General features: G+C 32.0%; 5 protein-coding genes across 6 annotated transcripts; 1 reads left to right on the forward strand and 4 right to left on the reverse strand.

The window, feature by feature from the left end:
• Positions 1-858: 858 nt before the first annotated feature.
• On the reverse strand, positions 859-1,826 carry LOC109166524. Its single transcript, XM_019315466.1, has 3 exons — positions 1,235-1,826; positions 957-1,114; positions 859-873 (listed from the first exon to the last, which is right to left on the reverse strand). The coding sequence occupies exons 1-3, from the start codon at positions 1,824-1,826 to the stop codon at positions 859-861; spliced, it is 765 nt and encodes a 254-aa protein (XP_019171011.1).
• Positions 1,827-2,416: 590 nt separating this feature from the next.
• Positions 2,417-5,057, reverse strand: LOC109166532. Its single transcript, XM_019315472.1, has 5 exons — positions 5,012-5,057; positions 4,783-4,915; positions 4,277-4,594; positions 3,256-4,181; positions 2,417-3,075 (listed from the first exon to the last, which is right to left on the reverse strand). Exons 1-5 carry the CDS (start codon positions 5,055-5,057, stop codon positions 2,417-2,419), a joined length of 2,082 nt encoding a protein of 693 aa, XP_019171017.1.
• A 5,950-nt stretch (positions 5,058-11,007) lies between these two features.
• On the reverse strand, positions 11,008-11,486 carry LOC109167362. Its single transcript, XM_019316383.1, has 2 exons — positions 11,339-11,486; positions 11,008-11,266 (listed from the first exon to the last, which is right to left on the reverse strand). Exons 1-2 carry the CDS (start codon positions 11,465-11,467, stop codon positions 11,081-11,083), a joined length of 315 nt encoding a protein of 104 aa, XP_019171928.1. The 5' UTR covers positions 11,468-11,486; the 3' UTR covers positions 11,008-11,080.
• Positions 11,487-11,757: 271 nt separating this feature from the next.
• LOC109166548 lies at positions 11,758-14,234 on the reverse strand. The gene is made up of 7 exons (XM_019315473.1): positions 14,085-14,234; positions 13,740-14,007; positions 13,540-13,636; positions 13,193-13,227; positions 12,291-12,375; positions 12,081-12,210; positions 11,758-12,000 (listed from the first exon to the last, which is right to left on the reverse strand). Exons 1-7 carry the CDS (start codon positions 14,232-14,234, stop codon positions 11,758-11,760), a joined length of 1,008 nt encoding a protein of 335 aa, XP_019171018.1.
• Positions 14,235-17,820: 3,586 nt separating this feature from the next.
• LOC109170836 (proline--tRNA ligase, cytoplasmic-like) lies at positions 17,821-24,235 on the forward strand. 2 transcript variants are annotated; one of them, XM_019319990.1, is made up of 13 exons: positions 17,821-17,974; positions 18,464-18,560; positions 18,656-18,741; positions 19,008-19,100; positions 19,196-19,312; positions 19,441-19,628; positions 19,720-19,786; positions 19,986-20,108; positions 20,225-20,377; positions 20,504-20,788; positions 21,988-22,206; positions 23,136-23,229; positions 23,917-24,235. In XM_019319990.1, the coding sequence occupies exons 2-13, from the start codon at positions 18,500-18,502 to the stop codon at positions 23,979-23,981; spliced, it is 1,551 nt and encodes a 516-aa protein (XP_019175535.1). In that variant the 5' UTR covers positions 17,821-17,974; positions 18,464-18,499; the 3' UTR covers positions 23,982-24,235. The 2 variants fall into 2 exon arrangements, with proteins under 2 accessions (XP_019175535.1, XP_019175538.1); XM_019319993.1 differs by having other exon boundaries at positions 17,904-17,973; positions 18,460-18,560; positions 23,917-24,210.
• Positions 24,236-24,653: the final 418 nt, after the last annotated feature.

Below are 24,653 nucleotides of genomic sequence, written 5' to 3' on the forward strand. Positions count from 1 at the left end.
TATAATATATTATATATACTAGTATTGCACCCGTGCGATGCACGGCCATGATATTATGATGTAATATATAAAAGCTTGGTATATTGTATATATATATATATATATATATATATATATATATATATATATATATATATATATATATATAGTACGAATAAAGTTTTACACATAATAAAAAGACAAAATATATTATATTGGCGTTCCATAAACATAAAAGAATTACACATTATTAAAGATTTCTTTGTCAACTACATTTTGAGTTTTGTTTAAAAGACCTCTAGATTCTCCACAAATTAAGACCTTAAGACCGTCAGGATTACTCACCCTAGAAACTGCTACATATAACTGGCCATGGTTAAAAACTGGTTTTTTGAGTAACAAATCAACATGTGAAAGCGTTTGACCTTGACTTTTGTTGATTGTCATTGCATATGACAACATAACTGGAAACTGCTTTCTTTGAAACTTAAATGGAAGTCTTGGGTCTGAAGGAGTCAAAGATAGCCTTGGTATCAACACATTTGTACCTGCGTTGTTGCCACATAGGATTTGTGCCTCAATAACATGATTTCCCAGTTGTGTGACTACCAACCTTGTACCATTGCAAAGTCCCAGTGAGTGATCTATATTTCTCAGCAGCATAATTGGAGTACCAACTTTCAAAGTTAAACAATGGTTGGGGAGCATCTCAAACTATTTAAAAATTCTGTTGTGTGTACCTCAGATTGCATATCAACATTTGTCTCTGACTTGCAAAGAGAATCACAACTCAAATATGTTATTGATGAGGCTTGATTCATACCGTTCATGTATTCATTCACTTCGTCTACAACATCTAATGTTGGAGCCAGAATAGCTTTACTCTCGAGTTGTCTTGCATCCATGTTTTCAGAACGGTAATCAGGAAATGTGCTGTTAACAATTTGTCTAATGGGATCGCCCTCATTTTCCAATACAAAGGATGAAGGAATCAATATATTGCAATCAACACCATTGTCTTCCCCAAGATTTCCATCACCTACATCTGCAATCCACTTGGCAAAACAATCTAACTTCTCAACCTCCTCTTCATTACTAATACTTCGCAATCTTAAATTCTTCGTTAAACGAAGAACTTCACAATTATTCCACAAGTAAGAAGAATTAATACTGGCTTGTACTATATCTTGTCTAGTACCTTTTGGAATAATTGGAAGAATTTGTCTAAAGTCTCCCCCCAAAACAACTGTTTTACCTCCAAAGGTCATCGTTGAGCTCCTAGGATTTGTGAAACGCATTAAATCTCTCATTGTCCTGTCTAATGCTTCAAAACAATGTTTGTGCATCATCGGAGCTTCATCCCAAATTATCAGTTTGGCTTTGATGATCAATTCAGCCAGTGGACTTCCCTGCTTAATGTTGCAAGTGGAATCTTCATTAACAGAAATTGGTATAGCAAATCTAGAGTGTGCAGTCCTTCCACCAGGTAGAAGTAATGAAGCTATACCGCTTGACGCAACATTTAATACGACTTCACCTTTGGACCTTAGAGCCGCTGAAAGTGTCTTCCACAAAAAAGTTTTGCCTGTACCACCATAACCATAAACGAAATACATGCCACTCATCTCAGTCTGGACGTCTGCAACCACCTTATTATAGATGAGTAACTGTTCATTAGTTAGTTTCTGAAGCAAAGAATTATGTTCATGCCTTAGAGCTTCCCTATCATATGACATTTCCTCGAACAACAACCTATTTCCCTGAAACAAATCACCGTTTTGATCTGGCATTGGCATCAGTGGATAATCTGCTAGAGATTTGTTCCAAGCATTCAACAACTTCTCCATTTCAATCAATGCATAATTCTTTTTTTGAGAATCATTGAGAATTAGATCTAAAAAAAAACATTGTAAGATATTATATATAAAAAATGGATACGTACATATGTTTATATAATTAATTATTAATTACCTGAAGTTGAGAGGTTTCTTCTACACATAAATTCAGCATCATCTGATAAGTAATGTCAGACCAACTCCCACACATCTTCTGGCTTTGACATTGCATTGGATGTCAATAGTGTAACAAACAATTTTCTTAAGGAATGTGCCGAAGACCAAACTGCTGCTTCACTGATTGCATCGACATACTCTTTATCATCTTCAATTAAACCACGTGCATAACATGCATCTCTAAATGAATTATATTGTACGCCATCCACTTTTTTAATATCATCAAATGACGTTGGTCCTCGAACAATGTTAAGTAAACATCTCAAATAAAAGATTTCACCACTATTTGGGGGCACATAAAAGATTCGACCAATTGCCCAATTCCTCTGCCTTGGATGTCATTCTCTTTTATCTTTCTTCCAAACAAATTTAGTAGGCATCTGTGAATAAGTCAACTGCCGCGCCTCTGCGTAATTTTTATTCGCCTATAACCATGCAGTGAACATGCTTTGTGCTACTGTTGGTCGATTTACAACATCATCCACCAAATCATCATCCTGAAATATTACTGAATGCTCATTTGGAAGATGGAAACTCAAACGCTCAACAGATGGATTCCTAAATTGTATGTCAAATGCAAATATCCTCCAAGCGGCCTCACACGGCGAAATATATCTACAGTCATAGTACATCTTGATTTCATCTATAACCTTTCCAGTAGATTCTTCAACCGCACTATTGTAAAATTCAGCTGTGACCCTGTCATTACCCTTGTTCACGTACTTGAATAAGTACTTTATTGATCTAGATTGGTTGCACCACTCCACATTAATATGAGCCTTGTACTTAATCAGCAAATGTCTATTGTGTGGAACTACATATCTACTATCAAGGGCAATTCCATTTTTCCTTATTGTACGACCATTATCTCTACGGCGATATATTGGATATCCATCAAAATCCACTGTAGAGCTTTCAACAAATTTTTTCGGGTAGAATTTAGAGCACTTACCATTTACCATGCAAGGTGAATTCTTCCTCGCTGCACCACATGGACCATGAATCATAAATTCTTCCACAGCTTTGTAATATTCTGGATCGCACAATTCACTTGGAATCTCAGCAGATATTATCATATCAATGTCTTTTGCAGTAGGATAAGAGTTACTCTTGGCCAAGAATATCAAAATGTGAGCATGTGACAATCCCCTTTTTTGAAATTCAATTGTGTAAATTACTGCAGTTGAAACAAAGTAAAATTATAATTAAAATGTGCTTATTATTGTTAACAAACAAAAATTATTAATTAAATAAAACAAAGTACCTGCATCAACAACTCCAAAGATGTTCTCTTTCTGGATCTCTTTTATCAGTGCATTTAATTTCATTTTAAACACACGGCAAATAATATCCAGTCTATCTTCAGATTTGAGTTTCCTTGGTTGTAAAAACCTTTCAATCTCAGGCCACTTGGGATTACATGTGAATGTAATAAATAGACTTGGATAACCAATCCATCTACAAATTGCCATTGCATCTTGATAATTTTGCAACATATATCTTGCTCCTCCGGTAAAACTCGATGGCAAAATGATACGCTTTCCTTGGGCTGTAGGATCTACTTCACCACGTGTTAACGCATCTGTCAAACATTTATATGATTCACATCGCAGTGACTTTTGATGAGTCCTAATATAAACCAAGCGTCCTGATTCTATCATGGTATAAGCATCTACCAAATATTGCTGAAACAACCTTCTAGAATAAAGCAATGTTGACATTTCATTGAACCTATCTTGCAAACGGAATGAAAAATACTCCCTGGGACTAAGTTTACTTCTTGCATTCGAACTCTGACCTGCAACATTGTTAAACTGTATGTCTTCTCTGTAACCGTCTTCACCATAAGGAAAGAGTAATGGGTATTGCAATGGTAGATAGGATGGATGTAATTCAGTTATTCTTTGAAAATGACCAGCTTTAGATTCCACCAATATATCTCGTTCCCCCATGTCTGGATCTAAATCACCAACAATCAGAGCAGCCACTTCTCCAACCTGTGGCAAGTTATATGTCCTTGCATCTTTGTTCCTCCTTCCGATGAGTTTTATTTTAATATCTCTTCTAGGATTACTTTCCATCTCCATCTTTGCCATGCGAAAACTCTTGACCAAAACATTATTCTCATCTAATGCATCCTTAATGTCTTTAACAATTTCATAATGCAATGTAGTCGTAGAATCATCTTCCCTGTTTATAATAAACAAAAGGAATAAATTTAGTTAAATTGATGCTAATACATGCTCATGATCATTTAAAGTAATGTATGTCTGACCGTAACTTACCCAAGTGCACTTAGACGATTGTTTATCTCATTCTCAGTATCATGAATATACAATTGAGCAAACTTTGGACGATCGCCAGCTCCTGGTAGCAAACTACCCATCAAGTGAAAATTTTGACCATGTAGTCTAAAGACTGGTGGTGCACTACCATTGTTAATTGCTCTATCAATTTTTCCACCCATGGAAGTAAAGCAAAACATATTGTTAAAGGACCGAATATTTTTCAAGAAATGTGAACTCTTTTGATCTTGGTTAAAGAACAACTGCCCTATGGCAGTAGGTGGACTATTTGTAGGTGCCAACTTGATCTTTCCATGACTGCAACATAGTGAATATTTTGGATTCCGAACACCGGAAGATTTATTAACACGCTCCTCTAACCAAAACATAGCTCCACAGTGCTGACATGAATACATTTGATCACCAATATCACCGTAATAATCTATAGACCCAAAGTAAGTGTTAGTATGAAACTCAAATATTTTATCTAATTAATAGTCTATTACCCTCCAGCACGAATTGTCAGCTTTGAGGTAGTATCATGGACCACGTTATCAAAATCTGCCATCAATCCACGTTGCATTTCCATATTTGGCGACAACCTGCTTTGATCCACAACGCACGACTGTGGTGTATTAACTAAAAGATCCAAGTAAATTCGAATATTGAACTATCAAAATGTAACAGATTTTATTTCAATTTTAATAAAGAATTAAATTGTTTGATAGAATTTACCATTTGACAAATTTGCTAAAGGCCTTCGAATTTCTTTGTCTTCCATCCGTGTAACTTCCAAAACGGTTGATCGCGATGTACTTGATTCAATATAATTTTGACAAACTATTATGAAAAATAAAAACAACCAAGCTATTAGAATAACTTATAGTAGAGAGGTAGAATATAAAATATTTAATATACTATAGATTTAGTTAACCAAGACCATGAATGCATTTTAAAAGTGTATCACTTTGACTTGAAAAGACATGATTGTTGGTAAGTATTACTACCGGAAACTCAATCAAAAATAAAAAGTAAAAAAAGTACAAAAAAAAATTATATCCTTTTATAATTATAATTGCTCATACCATTGCTCGAGTTGAAATTTTGCGTTGGAAGCCCATTACGATGTCCTTGAATTACACGCTTCTTATTTTGAGTTTCTGAATTAATGCATGTAAGCTGAGATCTAAAGCTTGTAGACTGTACTGAGATTGAATAGTCTACAAAAAGATTGTAATAATTTAAAGAACACATAAGTTGAATCTTATAATAAAAATACAACTTACCATAAAAAAAGATATAAATTTGGTCGATGTTAATAAAATTTGATATATGTGAAAATAATTACACAAACACAAAAATTAGAGAAAATTCATTTTACCAGGCAACACGGGCTGTGTGGGTTTGTTAAATGTTACATTTTCCGCAGAATCATTTTCTGTCATAAAATAATTCAACAAATTGTAACCAATTAAACAATGAAGTATTGATATAATTATTTATACGCAACTTATTGTAACTAAAATATATGAATGCATGTATTACTTTAAACAAATATAACAAAAATATAAACCATATCTATAATTATACAACAATTTAAACATTAATATAAGAATTTGAATTCATGTTCAATTTTACATACTATTAATTTCACTAAGTTATAATTTTAATTTATATTTTTTAAAATCATTCATATATTTAAAAAGAGAATCTATACTAACACTAATAAATAATATTAACAGAGTATATAATAAATAATATTAACAGAGTATATAATAAATCCTACTAACACTAATAATAACTACTAAATAAATTATAATAATAATCCTAATCCTAATCTTACTATAATAAAGCTATATGGTTTGAGAAGTAATTAATGTTACAATTATTATGTTATTATAAATATAAATAAAAAATAGAAAAAATAAGAATATTTTAAATTATTTAATATAATAATATTTTTGAGCTTCCATTGGTCAAGTATTTATTATTTTTATAGAACACAAAATTACAATTAAAATTAAAATTAAAATTTTGTATGGTTAATATAATCTCTAATTATGTACATATTCAAATAAACTTATAAGAGTATTTACATAATTACATTGATTTATTCTTAATTGTATTTCATCTATATTATAATTTTCACAATACGAATAATAACTAAGATAATTACATTTAGAAAGCAAATTTCAAATTTTGTAGGAGTAATTTAAACTCTAATTGAACACTTTTTTATATGATTATATAATATATTCTTTATGCACATGTCATTCCATAAACTCACATGTCATTCTATAAGCCCAAGACCACTTTTTGCGCAAATTATGCCCTGGAAACGTGTTCACCATGAATGGTGAACACGGGTCCAAACGGCACCGTTTTTACGTAAAAAAAAAAAAAAATCGCGAATGTGGTGTTAACGGCGCACGTTTGGTCAGATTATGAATTTTCTGTTATGAGATTATGAATGTACTGTAAATTCATAATCTCATAACAGAAAATTCATAATCGCATAAAAGAAAAATATTTATTAAATTATGAATTTTCTGTTATGAGATTATGAATTTACTGTAAATTCATAATCTCAAAACAGAAAATTCATAATCTCAAAACAGAAAATTCATAATCTCATAACAGAAAATTCATAATCTCATAATAGAAAATTCATAATTTATGAATGTTGAAGAAGCTTGCGCTACAGAGGAGCAACCATGGTTTCGGACGGGAATGTGTAGGCATGATTCCAAAGTGAATGTGCAGGCATGGATTCATAATTTATGAATGTCTGAAATCATTGCTCACCTCAAATTAAAGTGAAACCGCGAAATGTGAAAATGAAGAAGAAAAGTCACGCGATTAATTAAGGAGAAAAAAAAAAAAAAAGAAGATAACAGTGCACTAACACCGTTGGGACCGTGTTCACCATGAATGGTGAACACGGTTCCATGGCATAACGATTGCACTTTTTGTGGAGATAATTCAAATGGATTTTTTTTTCTTTTAAAAGTCATAAGTTTAGAAATCCAGAAAAACATTAAAGACTCATACGATATGTACATTTATATATTTAAATTTTTATTTATGGCTCAAATGATTTTTTTTTTTAAATTCTGAAGTTCAATAATTGACCCACAGCCCGCATCATTTGTTTTCTTCATCCCTTTTCGCTTCTGCCATTTCTTTGAAGCATTTGAGAAGATAGACAAGTACACTCCACAATCTCTACCTGTAGACGGTGGTTCCTTAATGTCTGGTTCTATTTTTTCTACCACTTTCCATGATCCTTCTCTTTTGTTTTATATTATTATATTAAACAATTTAAAATATTTTTATTTTTTCTATTTTTTATTTATATTTATAATGACATAATTTTTTCCCGTGCATCGCGCGCGGGTGAATTACTAGTAATAATAATAATAATAATAATCTTAAAACAATTAAACTACAATCCATTCAGAAACCCATTCACCTAACCCTCTACCCACCCCAAAACTACATACGGCCCACCCATCTAAACTCACCCAAGCCGATAGACACCCTAAACTTTCTCTCCCTCATCCACTCTCCTCCTCGCTCTGTGGTCTCCGATCCTCCATCCGTCTTCTTCGCGATTCAAGTTCGATTTCCTAATCGCGACGTATGAACGGTTCAGGAAATCGAAGCCATGAGGGACCTTCAGTTCACTACTTCCCCCTTTTCAAACTTCTATACACGAAAACGTATCCTCGTCGAAGTTTTATCGCCCAAATCAAAACCCTAAACTGAGAGATTTTTCGTCAAATGAGTTCTGATATCCTGAACAGTTTTGTTCAATACTTCAAGGTTCTACTTCGAAACCCAGAAAACATATGAAAAAAACCCAAAATCGAAACCCTCAGGCGGTACAAATTCCGGCGAAGGAGTTCTTATGTTTATGGAAATCTCAGCCTAAACTGGGTTTAATTCTGTCAGAAACCACGCCTATCTCACATGGAAAAGAGAAGAAAAAAACAGGATTTCCAAAGATAAGTACATTTTTCAGTTTTAATTTTGTTCTTACTATATTTTTTTTCTATGTCAATATAAATATGCATGAATTCATTTGCATAAACATTATGATACTACTTAGATTTTAATCAACTACTGTAACAACGTTTCTTCACTGCAAGATTTCAAAATCATTTTTATATTTTCAATTATTCGTATGCTTATACTAATTTTACCATTTAACTAAAAAATCTGTTATCTAATTGTGATTAAACAGGTTGTAGTTATAGATCTAATTATATAAGCAAGATGGAGTAGCATGCAGATTCTAAATCTCCCACCAAAAGTAATGATCTAATACAAATAAGACTATCGCAGTAATACAGGTTTGACATTTTATTTAAAGTACCTTTGTTAGCTAGTGTGTTCTTCCTTTTTGCGCCGATGACTATTGATGAAGTTAACTTCCGCATTGACTTAGACTGAGTATGTTTGGACAGTGTTTTTGTGTAAATTGTGATTTTAGGTGAATATCAATTTTGTCCAGTGTTTACAAATTTGAATCTGAGATTGTTTAATTTAAAAGTATAATTCCAAAGCATTGGAATTTGGTTAAAACTAATGATTACTGTAATTGGGAAGTATAACAGTCATAGTCAATCACTTTTACATTTGTAGATGTGTATTTTGTGGAATTCAGATTTGATTACAACTGCCATCTAATTGACTACATCACTGTAATTTGTTTTATTTGTTTTAATTTTGCTTGTACCGCAAATTAACTATTTTATTCAGAATTAATTTTTTTTTAATTGTAGTTAAATTCTAACAGAATTTTTTGAGAAAATGGCAAATGATGATATTACTTTCTGATGCCACTTATGAAATTACTTAAGATGTTATAGATGTTTTAGTTGAATATTAATGATTGAGAATGAGAACTGAATCAGAAGACATGAAAGAAAGATTGAAGAAGACCAGGGAAGTCATGATTGTACCTGTTTTTGCAATACTCTCCGATTGTCGTTTACTCCAAATTTCCATTTTCAAATGTAATATGATATATTTTCAAACATATGTGAATGAATTTGAAATTACTTCAGATTGAACATTGTGTTTTATTATTTTCTTTAATCGTTTCTTTAAGAGCAAAATATCCTAGTTTCTAATTTTTGTAAGCATCTCAGGGGTGAGTACACAATGATATATTAACAGCAAATGTTTCAAATTAGCTAGCTTTAAAAGACAGGAAAAAGATCGAAATAAAGAGTGAGTATACTGCAGTGATCCAAAAAAAAAAATGTTTTTATTGATGTGTAAAGATGTAAAAGAGAGATTTGTAATGGTAAAGTGAATAACATTACAAAAAAATTAAAAGAAATGGTCATTTCTTTTATTGTTTAACTATCACAGCCTTAGCCTTCTTCAACATAGTACTGGATGATAATTGATCAAACAAACATCACGTTATAGAACCGGGTTCAATTTGTTGAGGTGTCTCACCAGTTGTAACCTTTAGATATGGTGCCACACATGGACTGCTGGAATCTTAAACAGATTCAGTATCCTATGCTGAAAAATAAGCCATTAGCCAATAAAATTGTTGACTTTTAAAACATTGAAAGTCAAAGATAATCAATTTAATCTTAAATAACATACTTCAGTTTCGTTATCTTTCTCTTCTTCTTCAAAATTCTTTGCAAACTGATATTGCTCATTGGATGAGTAACAATAGGGGAAAACTGATCATGGTCATCATTAACTACCTTCAAGAGTGCAATTGGTTTAGCCGGGTTTGTTAAATGTTCCATCTTTACCAAAACATTGAACACCACTGCCTAATCACGAAGGGAATACAACAAAATTGTAATCTAAAATTCAGATTCTTAGAAAAACAAAATTAATTAGATTTCAGATGTCTCAATGATAAGAGGGATATAAGAACTGAATAGAAAAAGACATGATTACATGCTTAGTTAATATTAACATCTAAATATTTAATTAGATTACTAAATCTTTGTTTTCATTTTTGTATGCAGTATGCAGAAACAGATTTCTAAACCAAACACAATTACTTCTGTTTGAAAATAAAGACTTTGTCCTTTTTTAAAAAAAAGGTCTATTTTCTATTTTTTCAGTTGGAATTATTGTTTTTTTTTTTTTTCAAAATATGAAGTCTTGTAATAAAGTATTTTATAGTTTAATATTTATTATGTATTCAAATACATATATGCAATTGTTTCATTGTGAGTACATTTGATTAGTGTCTAAGTTTCCAAATATGTAAAGATTTAAATGACAGAAATGTAGTGGTTAACTGTTTTTAATTTGTAGCAGTATTCACAATTGAATGCCTTTGAATAATTATAAGATATAATATGTTATTTCTACTATTAGTCTGTAATGTACAAAGTGATAGTTGATGTAATACAATTGTCAACAAAGTACATTACTGTATGGATCTAGCATATTTAATTACTCTAGCTAAATCTTCTGCTAATCTGATGAATAAAGAACTCAAAGATGATTTGTGGACTGCTTGATCTTGTACTTTTGCATGACATCTGCTTGACATCTGTGTTTTCTTACCTGCAAAATGTTAGGCAATACACAAATAACAATAACAAAGACCACCTAAACCGTTTTTAAAGCATAAGATTTAAAGCAAATGATTAAGTTCCAAAATGATCCAAAACATATAATATGTACTTCACAGTACATATTATCAAAAAGGGTTTAGAAAATACATAAAATTAAAACAACTAAAGCACTATACAGTGCAAATTGTCCAGCATTAAACCCTTAAAACAGAGACTTAGCAATTAAGGTCTTTCCCTATAGATTCTTCTCCAGTTTGACGACAACATGCTTTGATTTCATAACATCTTTACTTGAGGAGAATTGATCGATCAGATTTCTTTTAGTTTCTGCTCCTTCTAGTGCTTGATTATTTTCAGCAGTCTTTTGCTTCTTAGTTTGAGTCACATTTGGGCTACTGGCCTCATCTCCAGATTCAGATTCCTGTTTAAGAAATAAGTATACTTAAGTAATTGTTGTTTTGGTTAAATGTAAGACCATTAGTTTAGTACTTACTTCAGACTGTCCATCTTGGTCATCTTCATCAAGCATGATGGATAGGTGGTCCTGATCATCACTCAAAGATGGACAGTAATGGTGAACTAATTCTGCATCATAGGTTATCCCGACAACTGGTATAGCCATGGCTCGGTTCTTGAAATGATCGGCTTTAGAAGAAACCTTAAACACCATTGCTTTGTTATGAACCTCTTCCATACCAGTTGGTAGTGGAGAGCCATCCTGAAAAAAATGTTTTTAAATAAGCAAGAGTTAAGTAGCAAATATATATATATATATATATATATATATATATATATATATATATATATATATATATATATATATATATATATATATATATATAAATTTTAATTTGATTGCAAATTTATTTACCATTGAGTATTTGGTCCGGAGATCAAAGGCAGTCTTCCCAACTATTTCACAGCCTCCTTGTCCCATAAGAGGAATGGAGCATCAGTTGTCTTATCACCTACCCTAACAACCAGCTTGTATCTTAAGGTACCCTCTTGCCACTTTGCACGACATGTTGGACATAGAAGACTTCCATCCTTCATGTGAAGCTTCTTAAAGCAGCCATCAGCTCTATAGGAATGGTAATACCAATTCCTAGTACTCTCAACGGGCACAATCCTTGCAGGTACCCAATAGTATCCTTCCTGTTAGATTAAAAATTCTAGTTAATGTTTAAGTTTTGATTAAAACTAAAAATTAGATCTTAAATTAGGTAAAATAGTACCTCTGCTCTTTCATAAAGATCCTTGATAGTGGTAACTATCATTGGAGACTTAGAATTTTCTGCACTATTGACATAAGACATTGCAGACAAACTGTGTATGCTTCTTGGTGGGCTGTGAGCAACCTTCAAACTGAATAAAAGTAAAGCATTACAATTTAGTAAGAATTTATTTAAGATAGGTGATTAGTGAAAGAAATGAAGTTGCAATACCTATCTTTGAACTCCTTAAATTCCTTGCAATCATGATTGAACCATAGTTGTGTAGCATTATAGGAACTTGAAATTCTGACTTCATCTACAAAATAGGAAAAGGCTAGCTTAAAAACAGCAAAAAGAATCAAAGTATATATATATAAAAAAATATATATATACTGCACTTACTGTCCAATTGTTTTGCTCGACAAAGTTGGAGCAAAATAATCAAAGGACCTTCAATATGGTTCTTGAAATAATCCATGACAGTATCCACATGGTGATTTCACACTGTGCACTTAATACGACATCCCCTAAAATTGAGATAAATTATGCTGTAATCAGATACAATTATTACTGAAAATCAGAAAATCTTACTCTTATGTGTATTATTTGTTTTTTTTTCTGCATTTAATAGAATATGTGTTTGAGTTGAATAATGAAAAATACAGTGAAGCTAAGTTGTATTTTATTCCTATTTTTTTTTTACTTTGATAATAAAGTGAAGTATGATTACTAATTGTTTTTGTACAGCAATCACAGTTGGCCCAATAAAATTCAAAGGTGCAATTGATAAAATGGAAAACAGCAGATTGGATGATCAACAACATATTTTCAGTCTGAAAAATTACAAAATCATATAAGTTTTTTATATACTAAAGTCTATTATTTGTTTTTTTTTCAGTATTTATGAATGTTTTAATTAAATCCTATGTGTTTTACTTGATTAATACAGTGAAGCAAAGCTAAAAGAGCACTGTAACTAAGCCAAACATTCAAAGATGGGCTTGTAATCAAGAACAGAAGATTGGAGCATAGAAGTTCAAGCTAAGTTTTATACTCTATGTCTAGTATTTTTATTTTTTCAGTATTTATTAATGGTTTACTTAAATCCTATTTTTTTTTTACTTGATTACTACCGTGGAGAAAATCTAAAAGAGCACTGGAACTAAGCCTAAAATTCAAAGATGGCTTATCATGAAGAACAGAAGATTGAAACATTAAAGTTAAAGATAAGTTTTATACTCTATGTCTATTTTTTTTCAGTATTTATTAATGTTTTACTTAAAGCCTATTAAATTAAAATAGAGCAGGTTAAATACTACTATATATAACAGAAAAGCAGTACTGTAACTATTGGAATATTATTAGGATTATTAGAATTTCAGTATGTTTAAATAGGACATTAAGGATTCACTACTTTCCTTTTAACTGAATAAGTAGGTTTAACCTAAATAGATAAAATTTTAATAGAAAGGAAACTTACTGGCCATCTTCAATAAGAAAATCGAGAAGTTTGGAAGGAAATCCAGCTATGGTGATTTGTTTTGGACTGTAGAACTCCACAACTATTCCAATGACATCTATAATGAAAATAAGGCCATTAAAAACGAATAAATTAGAAAAATAAAACTTAGTAAAAATAAGATAGAAAAAAATAAATAATAGAAAACATATAAATCATACCAATCAAATGCTTGTCAGACACACTACCAGACATTAAGTCTGAAAAAGACTTAATCCGAAACATGAGGTTGGGAAAACCCTTTCGCCTATGTCTCTCTACATGAGTTTCATGAGTGAATCTAATCATGTATGTGTGATCAGTGGTTTTGTACTGATAGTAGTGTGAGATTACTGCAAAATCCTTTATAGCATAAACCTTGCCTTCTTTCAACAGTTTAGAAAACTGTTCGACACAATCTTTTGAAATATTCCCATGAACATATGTGCCCTAAAAAGACAGAAAAAAATGTTAGTAACAATATTTTTTATTTTGATTTTCAGTTGTACTGGAAAAAAATAGCTTACCTCACTGTCATGAAACAAACATTCTTGACTTTTGATTGCTTCTGAATTTCTCCCTTCTGGTACATTATAGGTACGAACCAGTCTTAATCTTATTGCCTTTTTGTATGTAGATATCCCCAGGTCTTTACCTTGAATGTAGAGTGGAGCCATTTGCAGATTTTCAAAATCAAAAAATTTGAAAGAAAATTGGATCAAACGTAGCTTCAAAGTGAGAATGGTGGTAGAGAATGAAGATGTCGTACCAATTATTTATAGAGCCAAGTTTTGAAGGCTAAAATCTACCCAACTTTACGCATGTTTGCAGATGCATTATGATGGTATCTGGGAAGAAGAAACGACACATATGGAAAGCTGCATAAAATTTGAATTGATATATATATTTATGTATTTATATATAGTAGTATATGTATAAACGTAGCTTATATATGTAATATATCTCTAATCTGTATGTATTCGATGAAGATCTTTACGTATAACCATATGCTTTGTAGTAGCATTTAACTCATCGACGGCTGAACAGATTCCAAGTTAATTGGGACTCCAAAAGAGGTTCTAAATATAGCTTTAGTTTTCAATTCCAATACAAACACAATTATTTGTTGCAGTTAGTATTTATTATTTATTATAAAATAAATCCGAAAAATTAGGATACAAATTAACCATAAACCAAACGGCAGCGTTTTCACTGGGCGGGAATTTGCAAGAATTTGATTGGCCAAGATCTTATGGCTTTATTATATAGTAGGATTAATACTTGTATTTCATATATTGTAGGATTAATACTTGTATTTCATATATTGTTTTTTTTTGGAAATGTCTAAATGTCACAGATTTTTGGACAGTAAAAACTTGTGCTTTTGTAAGATACTAGTAACTCACCCGCGCGATGCACAGGAAACAAATTATGTTATTATAAATATAAATAAAAAATAGAAAAATTAAAATATTTTAAATTATTTAATATAATAATATTTTTGAGCTTCCATTGGCCAAATATTTATTATTTTTATAGAATACAAAATTACAATTAAAATTAAAATTAATATTAAAATTATAATTTTGTATGGTTAATATAATCTCTAATTATGTCCATATTCAAATAAATTTATAGATAGAATTTACATAATTACATTGATTTATTCTTAATTGTATTCCATCTATATTATAATTTTCACAATACGAATAATAACTAAGATAATTACATTTGGAAAGCAAATTTCAAATTTTGTATGTGTAAATTTAAAATCTAATTGAACACATTTTTTATATGATTATATAATATATAGCTATTTTATTTTTCAAAAGTATATTTTTTATATGATTATATAATATATAGCTATTTTATTTTTTAAATGTTGTGCTTTTTTTTTTTTTAATAATAAAGGATGTTGTGGCATTAATTGTAACATTAATTATTTCCCAAACCATATAGCTTTATTATATAAAGGATTATTCCCTTATTCCCTTATAATATATTATATATATTAATACTTGTATTATCACTGTTGGAAATTATGGAATTTCCGACTACCTGAAAGTAATCTTAAATCAAGTCGAAAGTCTTGTTCCGACCACTTTGGTATCCGAAAAAATCTTTGTTGCTATTTATGACCACTTTTTGCTTTCGACTTGATTTAAGATCACTTTCAGGTGGTCGGAAATTTCAGAATTTTCAGTAGTGTATGTTTTGCGAGTTAATTATGCTTATTAATAAATTTAGTTGAACATAAGTTATTGGTTTATCAAACATTATGCCTATATTGATGGGATACATGATGTACAGTATATAGTACATAATATTTATGGCATTTACACTGCTTAGAATAATCTCAAATATACCATATAAAGTTATGAGTTAAGTGTGAGAAAACGGCTAACATTTTCCATGTAGTTTTACCGTTCGAGAAGCTACATAAGTAATAAGATGCCAATTATGATTGGAGGTATTTTGATATCTAATATTGCTTCTGATGCTACAAGATTATGTTTCTCATAATTAATAAAGTTTTTATTCAATTCATGTTATATTATATTTATATCTAACAACCAACTATTATGTAGTGTGATGACACATTTGTTACCATTCCAAATGAGTACGGTGGTCACAGGATCGTACCTCGGTGAGGTCATTGATTCTTTGGGCGAAAAAAGATTGAGAAAGTATAGAACATGTATTGAGGATATGTACTAAGTAAATACGGTGGTCACAGGATCGAACCCTGGTGAGGCTATTGATTCTTTGGGCGGAAAAAGATTGAGAAAATATAGAACATATATTTGAGGATATGCACTGAGTAAATTATATTATCGTGTAATAGCTCACAAATCACATCCTCAAGTAGTGGTAGTATGTTTCCTTCATCATCTAAATTTTTTTTTTTTTTTTGTTATTTTGTTAATACGTGTAATGGACGGATATGTGTATATTTTAAGAGTTTATACCATTTTGATTAGTCGAATCTCTATCTCTAATATATTAAAGCAAAATGGTTGGCACAAAAATTTCCCCCACCAAAACTTAGGGGCATTTTTGTAAAACCAAACTCATAATTATTAACTAACCATATATATTTTCATAAAATTTATTAACTAACAATATATTAACCTCAACTTCTCTCATATAAGATTAGACCATGAGATATTGCTTCTTCACAACTTTTGAACTCGGTAAAGTTGTTTCCTATGTTTTCGATCACAACTCCTATGGACAAAGCTCTAGAGTAAGTGAAAATCTTCTGATTTCTTTCTTTAGATTCATAATCCTAACCTCTCAATCCCTGTTGATACACTCCTTGCAGGCATATACGATTCCATTAATGGGGCCAAGTAACTCAAATCCCCATTAATCCAATCCACAACCTTTTTTGCATCAGTACGGATTCAAAGTTTTATGACCTTCCTATCCCAAGCCCATTGAAGGGCAGAATACACTGCCCTTCTGACATCAACGCATCCTCAAAGTTCTCCCTGTTGATGAAGATACTGATCATATTGTAAGGAAATGCTGGAAGGCTATGGAGGTCTGGGAGCGCCTGATTCCTATCTATAACCGGGAAGGTGGCGACTTCATGGGGTGGATCCTGGGCAACATTGCGATGAAATTGGACTGGAGTGCGTTCTTTGCTACAACAACATATCTCGAGAGATTTGTTTCAATTGGGCAAAGGGCATGCAACTATTCAATTCCGTTGTTGTTACAATTATGCAGTGGTAAATTTTTTTTTCTATTTTTAAGTTATTTCTTGTGGAGAAATTCTGTGTATTTTTTACATTAAAGATTTACATTACTTTTTCATATTGTATTTTTATTTATAATTATGAAATTAATTATCATATATAAAAATAGTATATTAAAAGGCAGAAAATTTATTCTGCCTTTTAATAGACTATTTTTATATATGGTAATTAATTTTATAATTATAAATAAAAATACAATATGAAAAAGTAATGTAAATCTAGGTATAATAGGAAACTAAAATGAATTGATACGGTTCAGTTCGAGAAAACTAAAATGAATTGCCCACTCCTAAAGATAATTATCAAAATGGTCCCTTGACTATAGCAAAATTACCAATTTAATTCAAAGTTAACGGTTGACTAACGGTCAAACAAACGGATGACCAAATTGGTTAAGATTTTTAAAGTTGAGGAACTTAATTGGTTAAAAAAAATAGTCAATGACCAAATTGGTAATTTCACTATAGTCAGGGACCATTTCGGTAATTAACTCTATCTATAACCTAAACATACAGGAAGGAACGACGTCGTTGAGGGGTGAATATTTCGCAAAAGATACCATTATCGCAGTCTCGTTAGCACTTCAGCAGCCTCGCAGAAAAGCTACGCCGAATCTTCTCCTCTCCCCCGTCGCCGATCGCCTTCTTCATCAGGTTTCCTTTGTACTTCCTTTACTGCTTCTTCATTTCCGCCATTTATTATCATTCACTCCATTTTATCAATTTTTTCACTATATATATTGGTACAGTAATTGGCATCTCAAATAGTCAACATTGCGAGTTTTTTTCTGCTCGTCAAAATACTTGAGTTCATGTTTATGTGTTACGCTTCTCCGTTTCCCGTGAAATGAAATGGCAATAAGGATACTCAATTCAGTTCCATTTGTCCTCTGTTTTTCATATGCATTTGTGTGTTGGGAGTAGGTTTTCTGTAATTTTTGGGTTTGGTTTCTGTTTAGGTTTCGCGTGTTTGCTAAATTGGCGAATTGTAACACTTGATTCGGCTCTGGTTTGGTTTAGCCTGGATGCTTGCCCCTATTCGTTATGACTTTGTGATTTCTAGTTATGCTAATGCTTTGAATGTAATGAGTACCTGCTGTGAATTTTTGGCATGGGGATTGTGGCTTAATTATTAATTTACAGGTGGTTTGCTTGGGAGTTTTATGCGTAGTTGCCCACATGGCTGGCAAGGATTCAAAAAGTGGCAAGGATTCAAAAAGTGCAAGTGCTTCAAGTGCTCGTGAGTGATCACAATTCTGTTTTGTCCAAAGAAGCTTTGTTTCACTCGGCATATAGGTCATGATTTTTAGTGTTGCTTTTCTATTTGCCTTTCAGAGGGGAAGAAGAAGGAAGTGAAGAAAGAGACTGGTCTTGGTCTTACTTACAAGAAAGATGAAAACTTTGGGGAGTGGTATTCTGAGGTGAGTGTGGAATTTGAAGCATCTGATTGTGGTTGGTTTGGAGTTATGGTGCCATTTGGAAAGGATTGCTCTAAAGATTACTCACAAAATTCTTCTTCAAAAAGCACTGAATTAATTTTGGTCTACCAGTTTGTTTGTTTGTTTGCTTTTTTTTTTTTTGTTTGTTTTTTAGCCAATTTCACTATATATTCGATTTTATCCTTTATCTATGCTAGGGCTTCTAAGATCTTAATTTGTATCATGTTGTCTCTTTGCCAATAATATAGGTAGTTGTTACCAGTGAAATGATTGAGTATTATGACATATCTGGTTGTTACATTCTGCGGCCATGGGCAATTTCCATCTGGGAGATAATGCAAGTAAGTTTTTGGTCTGAAGTGTTTCTCTGGTATGACTTAAAAACAATTTGATAGCTTAGTTTCATAGTGCACTATCTAATCTTGTAAATATCCAGACCTTTTTTGATGCTGAAATTAAGAAAATGAAGATCAAGAACTGCTACTTCCCACTTTTTGTGTCTCCTGGCGTTCTGCAAAAAGAAAAGGACCACATAGAGGGTTTTGCACCTGAGGTAAGTCTTGTACTTTTGAAAAATATGCATTTTTCTCTCCATTAGTTGTAGACAAGCAAGAGCATATGGCATTAGAAGGCTAACTCTCAATAAATCATGCCTATTATTTCATTTTGGACTTTCTGCAGGTTGCTTGGGTTACAAAGTCAGGAGAGTCTGAGTTGGAAGTCCCTATTGCAATTCGGCCAACTAGTGAAACAGTTATGTATCCTTATTTCTCTAAGTGGATAAGAGGGCATCGCGATTTACCTTTGAGACTCAATCAGTGGTGCAATGTTGTGCGTTGGGAGTTCAGCCATCCTACTCCTTTCATTAGGTGCGTGTTAAGAAATTTTCTTTTTCTTACTATGATCTACTTCTAGCCCCCTTTTCTCTCTCTCAAAATTTTAGAGCCTTTGAAATTTCAGAAGCCGTGAGTTTCTATGGCAAGAAGGGCACACTGCTTTTGCAACAAAGGAGGAGGCAGATGCAGAGGTAATGTCTTACAATTTGGGACCTTTCCAAAAATAAAGACTTACATTTGGGGTGTGTATCATCAAGAAAGCAAACCCAATAACATAAAACATGCTACTTCTGATATACAAAAACCTTAATTTTATGAAGTGCAATGCTTAATTGATGATATGGGGTATCTTTGTTCTGATATATTTGTTCATGGGGGCCACCATTTCAGGTTCTTGATATTTTGGAACTGTATAGAAGGATATACGAAGAATACTTGGCTGTTCCTGTCACCAAGGGAAAGAAAAGTGAGCTTGAGAAGTTTGCGGGTGGACTCTATACAACAACCGTTGAGGTTTTGTTGACCATTAGTTGACGTTTCCTGTTGGATATTTGCTATGTTGTTATGCTAATCATTTGAAAATTGCTGTCATGGGTGTATTAAATGGTTACATATATTTGCTTCCCCAGGCTTTTATTCCAAACACTGGTCGTGGTATACAAGGTGCAACTTCGCACTGCTTGGGGCAGAATTTTGCAAAAATGTTTGAGATCAATTTTGAAAATGAGAAAGGAGAAAAAGCTATGGTCTGGCAGAATTCATGGGCCTACACTACCAGAACGGTAGAATGAAATTTTCAAACATTTATCTTTTCTAAATAACCCTGCTTTACACTTCTGAACATATTTGTCTGGTAGTCTCTAGGTTAAGGTAATCATCACTTTTGCGTGTAACTTGTCCTATGACAGATTGGAGTGATGATCATGGTTCATGGGGATGATAAAGGGTTGGTGTTGCCACCAAAAGTTGCAGCAACCCAAGTGATTGTTATTCCTGTGCCTTACAAGAATGCTAACACACAAGGGATCTTTGATGCATGTGATGCCACTGTTAAAAAGTTGAGTGAATCTGGTATTCGTGCGGAGGCGGACTTGAGAGATAACTATTCACCTGGGTGGAAATATTCTAACTGGGAAATGAAGGGGGTTCCTCTTAGGATTGAAATAGGACCCAGAGACCTTGACAATAACCAGGTAATTAGTCCATATTCTTTACCTTTTTTTTTTTTTGCTTGATACCATGGATTAAAAAATAATTGGCTATGAAACAATATATACACTGAACTAAATGCTCAACAATCGGGGACGGAGCTACATTAGGGGGTAGGGGGGCCACTGCCTTTAAAATTTTTAGTAAATATGTATGTATATATTAATATAGTAAGGATAAAATACACTTTTGGCCCCCCCTCCAATTTTTTTTTTTTTTTTTTTTTTTTTAAATCTATTATGTTTATATTAAAATATTAAATGAACTCAATATATATATATATATATATATATATATATATATATATATATATATATTAAAATTCATTCATTAAATAAAAAGAAATAAATCAAATAATTAAAGTCACCATTTTTCTTTATTATCTTTTTTCTTTTATCATGATTTTAATAATGAAGGCCATCAAGTATCCATTTTAATTTCAAAAATCTTCAAATTTGAGATATATGCTTTAGTTTTATTATTTACGTTCATAAATTAATTAGTGATTTATTGTGTGTTTTAATTATTTATTTACACTTTTAAGATGTACATTTGCTACTTTAAATGATTAGTTTTGAAATTGACAGAAATTAATATTGATTCTTTAATTCGTGATCTTGGTTTTTGTCTTTATCTCTCAAAATTTGAAATATTCAGTTATATCAGTAAAATGAATATCAGTTAATTATAAAAAAAATGGTGACAACTTTGTATTTGATAAAAAGTGACAATCTATATTTAAATAAATGCAATAATAATAATAATTATTATTATTATATATTTTGTGCTATGTGAAAAAAATGCTAAAGTAATGATCGACATCTGTGTCGATCGTACTCATATAATTATGTATTTTATACTTTATTACACGAGTATAATTAGAAATCATTATCAATAATAATCACAATAATGTATGGTATATATAATGATATGGTACGGTTAGTTATAACTTATAATGTCAACTAACATTGTAAATTTTCTCTACTACATCTGCCCCCCAACTCGAGTTTTCTGGCTCCGCCCCTGTCAACAATGAATGTCATAAAATATTTTTGTACTATTAATATTTACAAAATCATGAAGAACTATGGAAGGGAAACATAGTATATGAGGCAGTCTCTTGATTTTCATTTTATACATTGAATGATTATCACAAAAGGAATGCTGGAAATATCTTTTTTAGGTAAGAGCTGTGAGGCGTGACAATGGTGCTAAAACCGACATTCCCATGGCTAACATAGTTGAACAAGTAAAAGATATGCTCTCTACTATTCAACAAAATCTCTTTGATGTTGCAAAACAAAAGCGAGAAGCCTGTGTCCAGATTGTGAAAACCTGGGATGAATTTGTGAATGCTCTGAATGGAAAGAAGTTGGTCTTGGCTCCTTGGTGTGATGAAGAGGTTTGAATACTTTGTCTCTCAGGATTTTTTTGTTGTACTTAGAATTTGGTGCCTGGGTGCGAGTTGTTTGGATTAAGAACCACTGGATAATGAAAGGCAAAAGGTTTGCTGGCTGTTTACACCATTATATAGGGCGGTTATTGGGAATTAACTGGGTGAATTTCCTAAATTTAAATTTTAGCATCGAATGTAAGCTTTGAGTAAGATTCTCTGAGTTGACAATGGTTATTTTCTTAAGTGCAGATTTGCAGGTAATAGAGGAGAAAAACAGTTTTTAATTCAAATGTTTAAATTCTACTTCATTGAAACTAATTTGGTTACTGTACCCTATAGTTTCATAAATATTTCAAATTTTTATTTTTTCTTTTTCCACTTTTTGACTTGAGGAGTGTAAGACTGTAAGAGTTCACTTATTTTATTTTATTTTATTTTTTCAATTTCACCTTTCAAGAACATACTTAAGCATTCTGTATCCTTTTTTGCCTCTACAAAATGCTAAAAATAAAGAAAAAGTAAATTTTGTCAAGGACATTGTGGAATCTGGAGCATTTGGTTATTAAAATTTTGTAGGGAACAAACCTAGGTGAAAACATAGATGTTTTCCTTAAGTTCTCCAACTGAATTGTAACCTCTGGAGAATAATTCACATGTGGAAGGTTACATTATATAAAAAATTATCCACATGCTATAATTTGATTGGAGAACTTCATGGCAAACACCTAAAGAACTTCACCCATGTTTTTTCAACTCTTGCATTTAAGCAAGCTACCTTTTGCACCTTTTTGTTCATACTTGTAGTTTGCATCATAGGTGGGGTTTTACAGTTTATCCTGCTCGTGAAGACAGTGCTAATTACAGAAGTACAATTGCCCAGATTCTGTCCTTGCTCTCGTTTCATTTCATGTGACCTTTTGCTTTGTGCTCTGTAGGATGTTGAGAAAGACGTGAAGGCACGGACTAAAGGAGAGATGGGCGCAGCAAAGACACTTTGTTCTCCATTTGACCAGCCTGAGCTGCCAGAAGGTACTGTTTCCCAAATTCATACATTAACTGAGAAATTTTCATTTAGTGTAGAAGTCTGATTTGGTTTCACTTTTTTTGATACTTGTAATTAAGCAGTAACTCAGGTAGGCTATAAAAAAGATATGTAGTGACCTAGTGTAATGTTTTACTTGTTCTAGGCACTAGAGAGTTTTCAATGGAATAATAGCCATTATGTAACCTGGGGGGGTGTGGCTGAGTGGAAGGGACTCATCCCATCCTTAACCAAAGGTCAAGGGTTCGATCCTTGGCTTTGGGTATGGAGCAGCCTTAAATCCCTAGGCCAGCTATCCCACCCAAAAGAGGTGCCTACAATCCAGCAAGGGATTAGTCATTGTGTTCGACGGTGGAAACCTTGGTACGCCCAAAAAAAAAATAGCCATTATGTGGCACATTTAAAATATAAACCTATGGATGTCATTGCATTTCGCATAGTACTTATGTAGAGGGGTGAAGCACTAACCACCTTTCCTTAAGTAGGAGGAATTTGATCATCATCACCTCCACCTCATCATTGTCATTTTTATCTTTACCAAATGTATTTATTGTTATGGTGCCATTGTAGTTCGATAGTCAGTACAAGATTTCAACTACTTTGATATGGATAGGCTTGTAGACTGTACTACACTATTTCTTTTGCAATTTACATTTTCTTTTTCGGGTTCACAGGAACGCTGTGCTTTGCATCGGGCAAGCCTGCCAAGAAATGGACTTACTGGGGCCGAAGTTATTGATATGTTAATTACACAATCATGATACTGTAATCGTCTTGGACAAGAGTATACTTTCTGTTGGCTTCAGTTTTCGTGAAATAGAAGTGAAGTGTCCCCATCAATTCTTACAAAGGAAATGAACTAATTTTATGACTAGAACTCTGTCATTGATCACTGTTTGAACAATTCAGTTGAAGAAGTCATGTTTTCTTTTGTTCATTTGTCATTTTTAAAATCAGTTTCTGTATTATGATATGAGTAGGCATTTTGGAGCACATTTCAAAGACCCACAAGTGTTATATGGCTTTTTATGCTTTGGTGGAGGAGATTATGATCTATTTATAATATTTGATTTTGAGATGTGTCTTTAATGCAATTCTTAATGACTATTTGGTTTCGAGGTTTTCTTTAACGCAATTTCTAATGACATTTTCGGTGAGGAGATTATGATCTATTGATTTTGAGATCTTCCTTTAATCCTATTCCTGATGACGGTTAAATATGAAGTTTTTTTTTTTTTTTTTTTTTTTAATAAATAGTTTGATTTTGTCTTTATTTTTACTGCAAAAGCCCGCAAAGTCGGGTAATATTATAATTTTGTTGACAATATCCTTTAGGTTTCATACTACCTGGATAATAGATTGATAGTACAATATGAAGAACAATTGAGAACAAGATGAAGCAATGTTTATA

Source organism: Ipomoea nil, unplaced genomic scaffold (genome assembly GCF_001879475.1).
Source record: "Ipomoea nil cultivar Tokyo-kokei standard unplaced genomic scaffold, Asagao_1.1 scaffold0317, whole genome shotgun sequence".
Taxonomy (NCBI): Eukaryota; Viridiplantae; Streptophyta; class Magnoliopsida; order Solanales; family Convolvulaceae; genus Ipomoea; species Ipomoea nil.

Bases quoted from the DNA above. Each gene is read 5' to 3' on its own strand.
- LOC109166524 (XM_019315466.1), bottom strand. From the start codon at position 1,826: ATGGAGAAGTTGTTGAATGCTTGGAACAAATCTCTAGCAGATTATCCA. The intron at 1,115-1,234 runs GTAAAACAGTTG...ATAATTGTGAAG, and splicing joins CTCAACGATGACCTTTGGAG to TTCTTCGTTTAACGAAGAAT.
- LOC109166532 (XM_019315472.1), bottom strand. From the start codon at position 5,057: ATGGAAGACAAAGAAATTCGAAGGCCTTTAGCAAATTTGTCAAATG. The intron at 4,916-5,011 runs GTAAATTCTATC...TGGATCTTTTAG, and splicing joins TTTAGCAAATTTGTCAAATG to TTAATACACCACAGTCGTGC. The intron at 4,182-4,276 runs GTAAGTTACGGT...TATTATAAACAG, and splicing joins AATCGTCTAAGTGCACTTGG to GGAAGATGATTCTACGACTA.
- LOC109167362 (XM_019316383.1), bottom strand. From the start codon at position 11,467: ATGGCTATACCAGTTGTCGGGATAACCTATGATGCAGAATTAGTTCAC. The intron at 11,267-11,338 runs GTAAGTACTAAA...TTTCTTAAACAG, and splicing joins ACCAAGATGGACAGTCTGAA to GAATCTGAATCTGGAGATGA.
- LOC109166548 (XM_019315473.1), bottom strand. From the start codon at position 14,234: ATGGCTCCACTCTACATTCAAGGTAAAGACCTGGGGATATCTACATAC. The intron at 12,376-13,192 runs GTAGTAATCAAG...CCTATTTTGTAG, and splicing joins TCTTTTAGATTTTCTCCACG to ATGAAGTCAGAATTTCAAGT. The intron at 12,211-12,290 runs GTATTGCAACTT...ACTTTTATTCAG, and splicing joins TTTAAGGAGTTCAAAGATAG to TTTGAAGGTTGCTCACAGCC.
- LOC109170836 (XM_019319990.1), top strand. From the start codon at position 18,500: ATGGCTGGCAAGGATTCAAAAAGTGGCAAGGATTCAAAAAGTGCAAGT. The intron at 18,561-18,655 runs GTGAGTGATCAC...TTTGCCTTTCAG, and splicing joins TGCAAGTGCTTCAAGTGCTC to AGGGGAAGAAGAAGGAAGTG. The intron at 19,629-19,719 runs GTGCGTGTTAAG...TTGAAATTTCAG, and splicing joins CATCCTACTCCTTTCATTAG to AAGCCGTGAGTTTCTATGGC.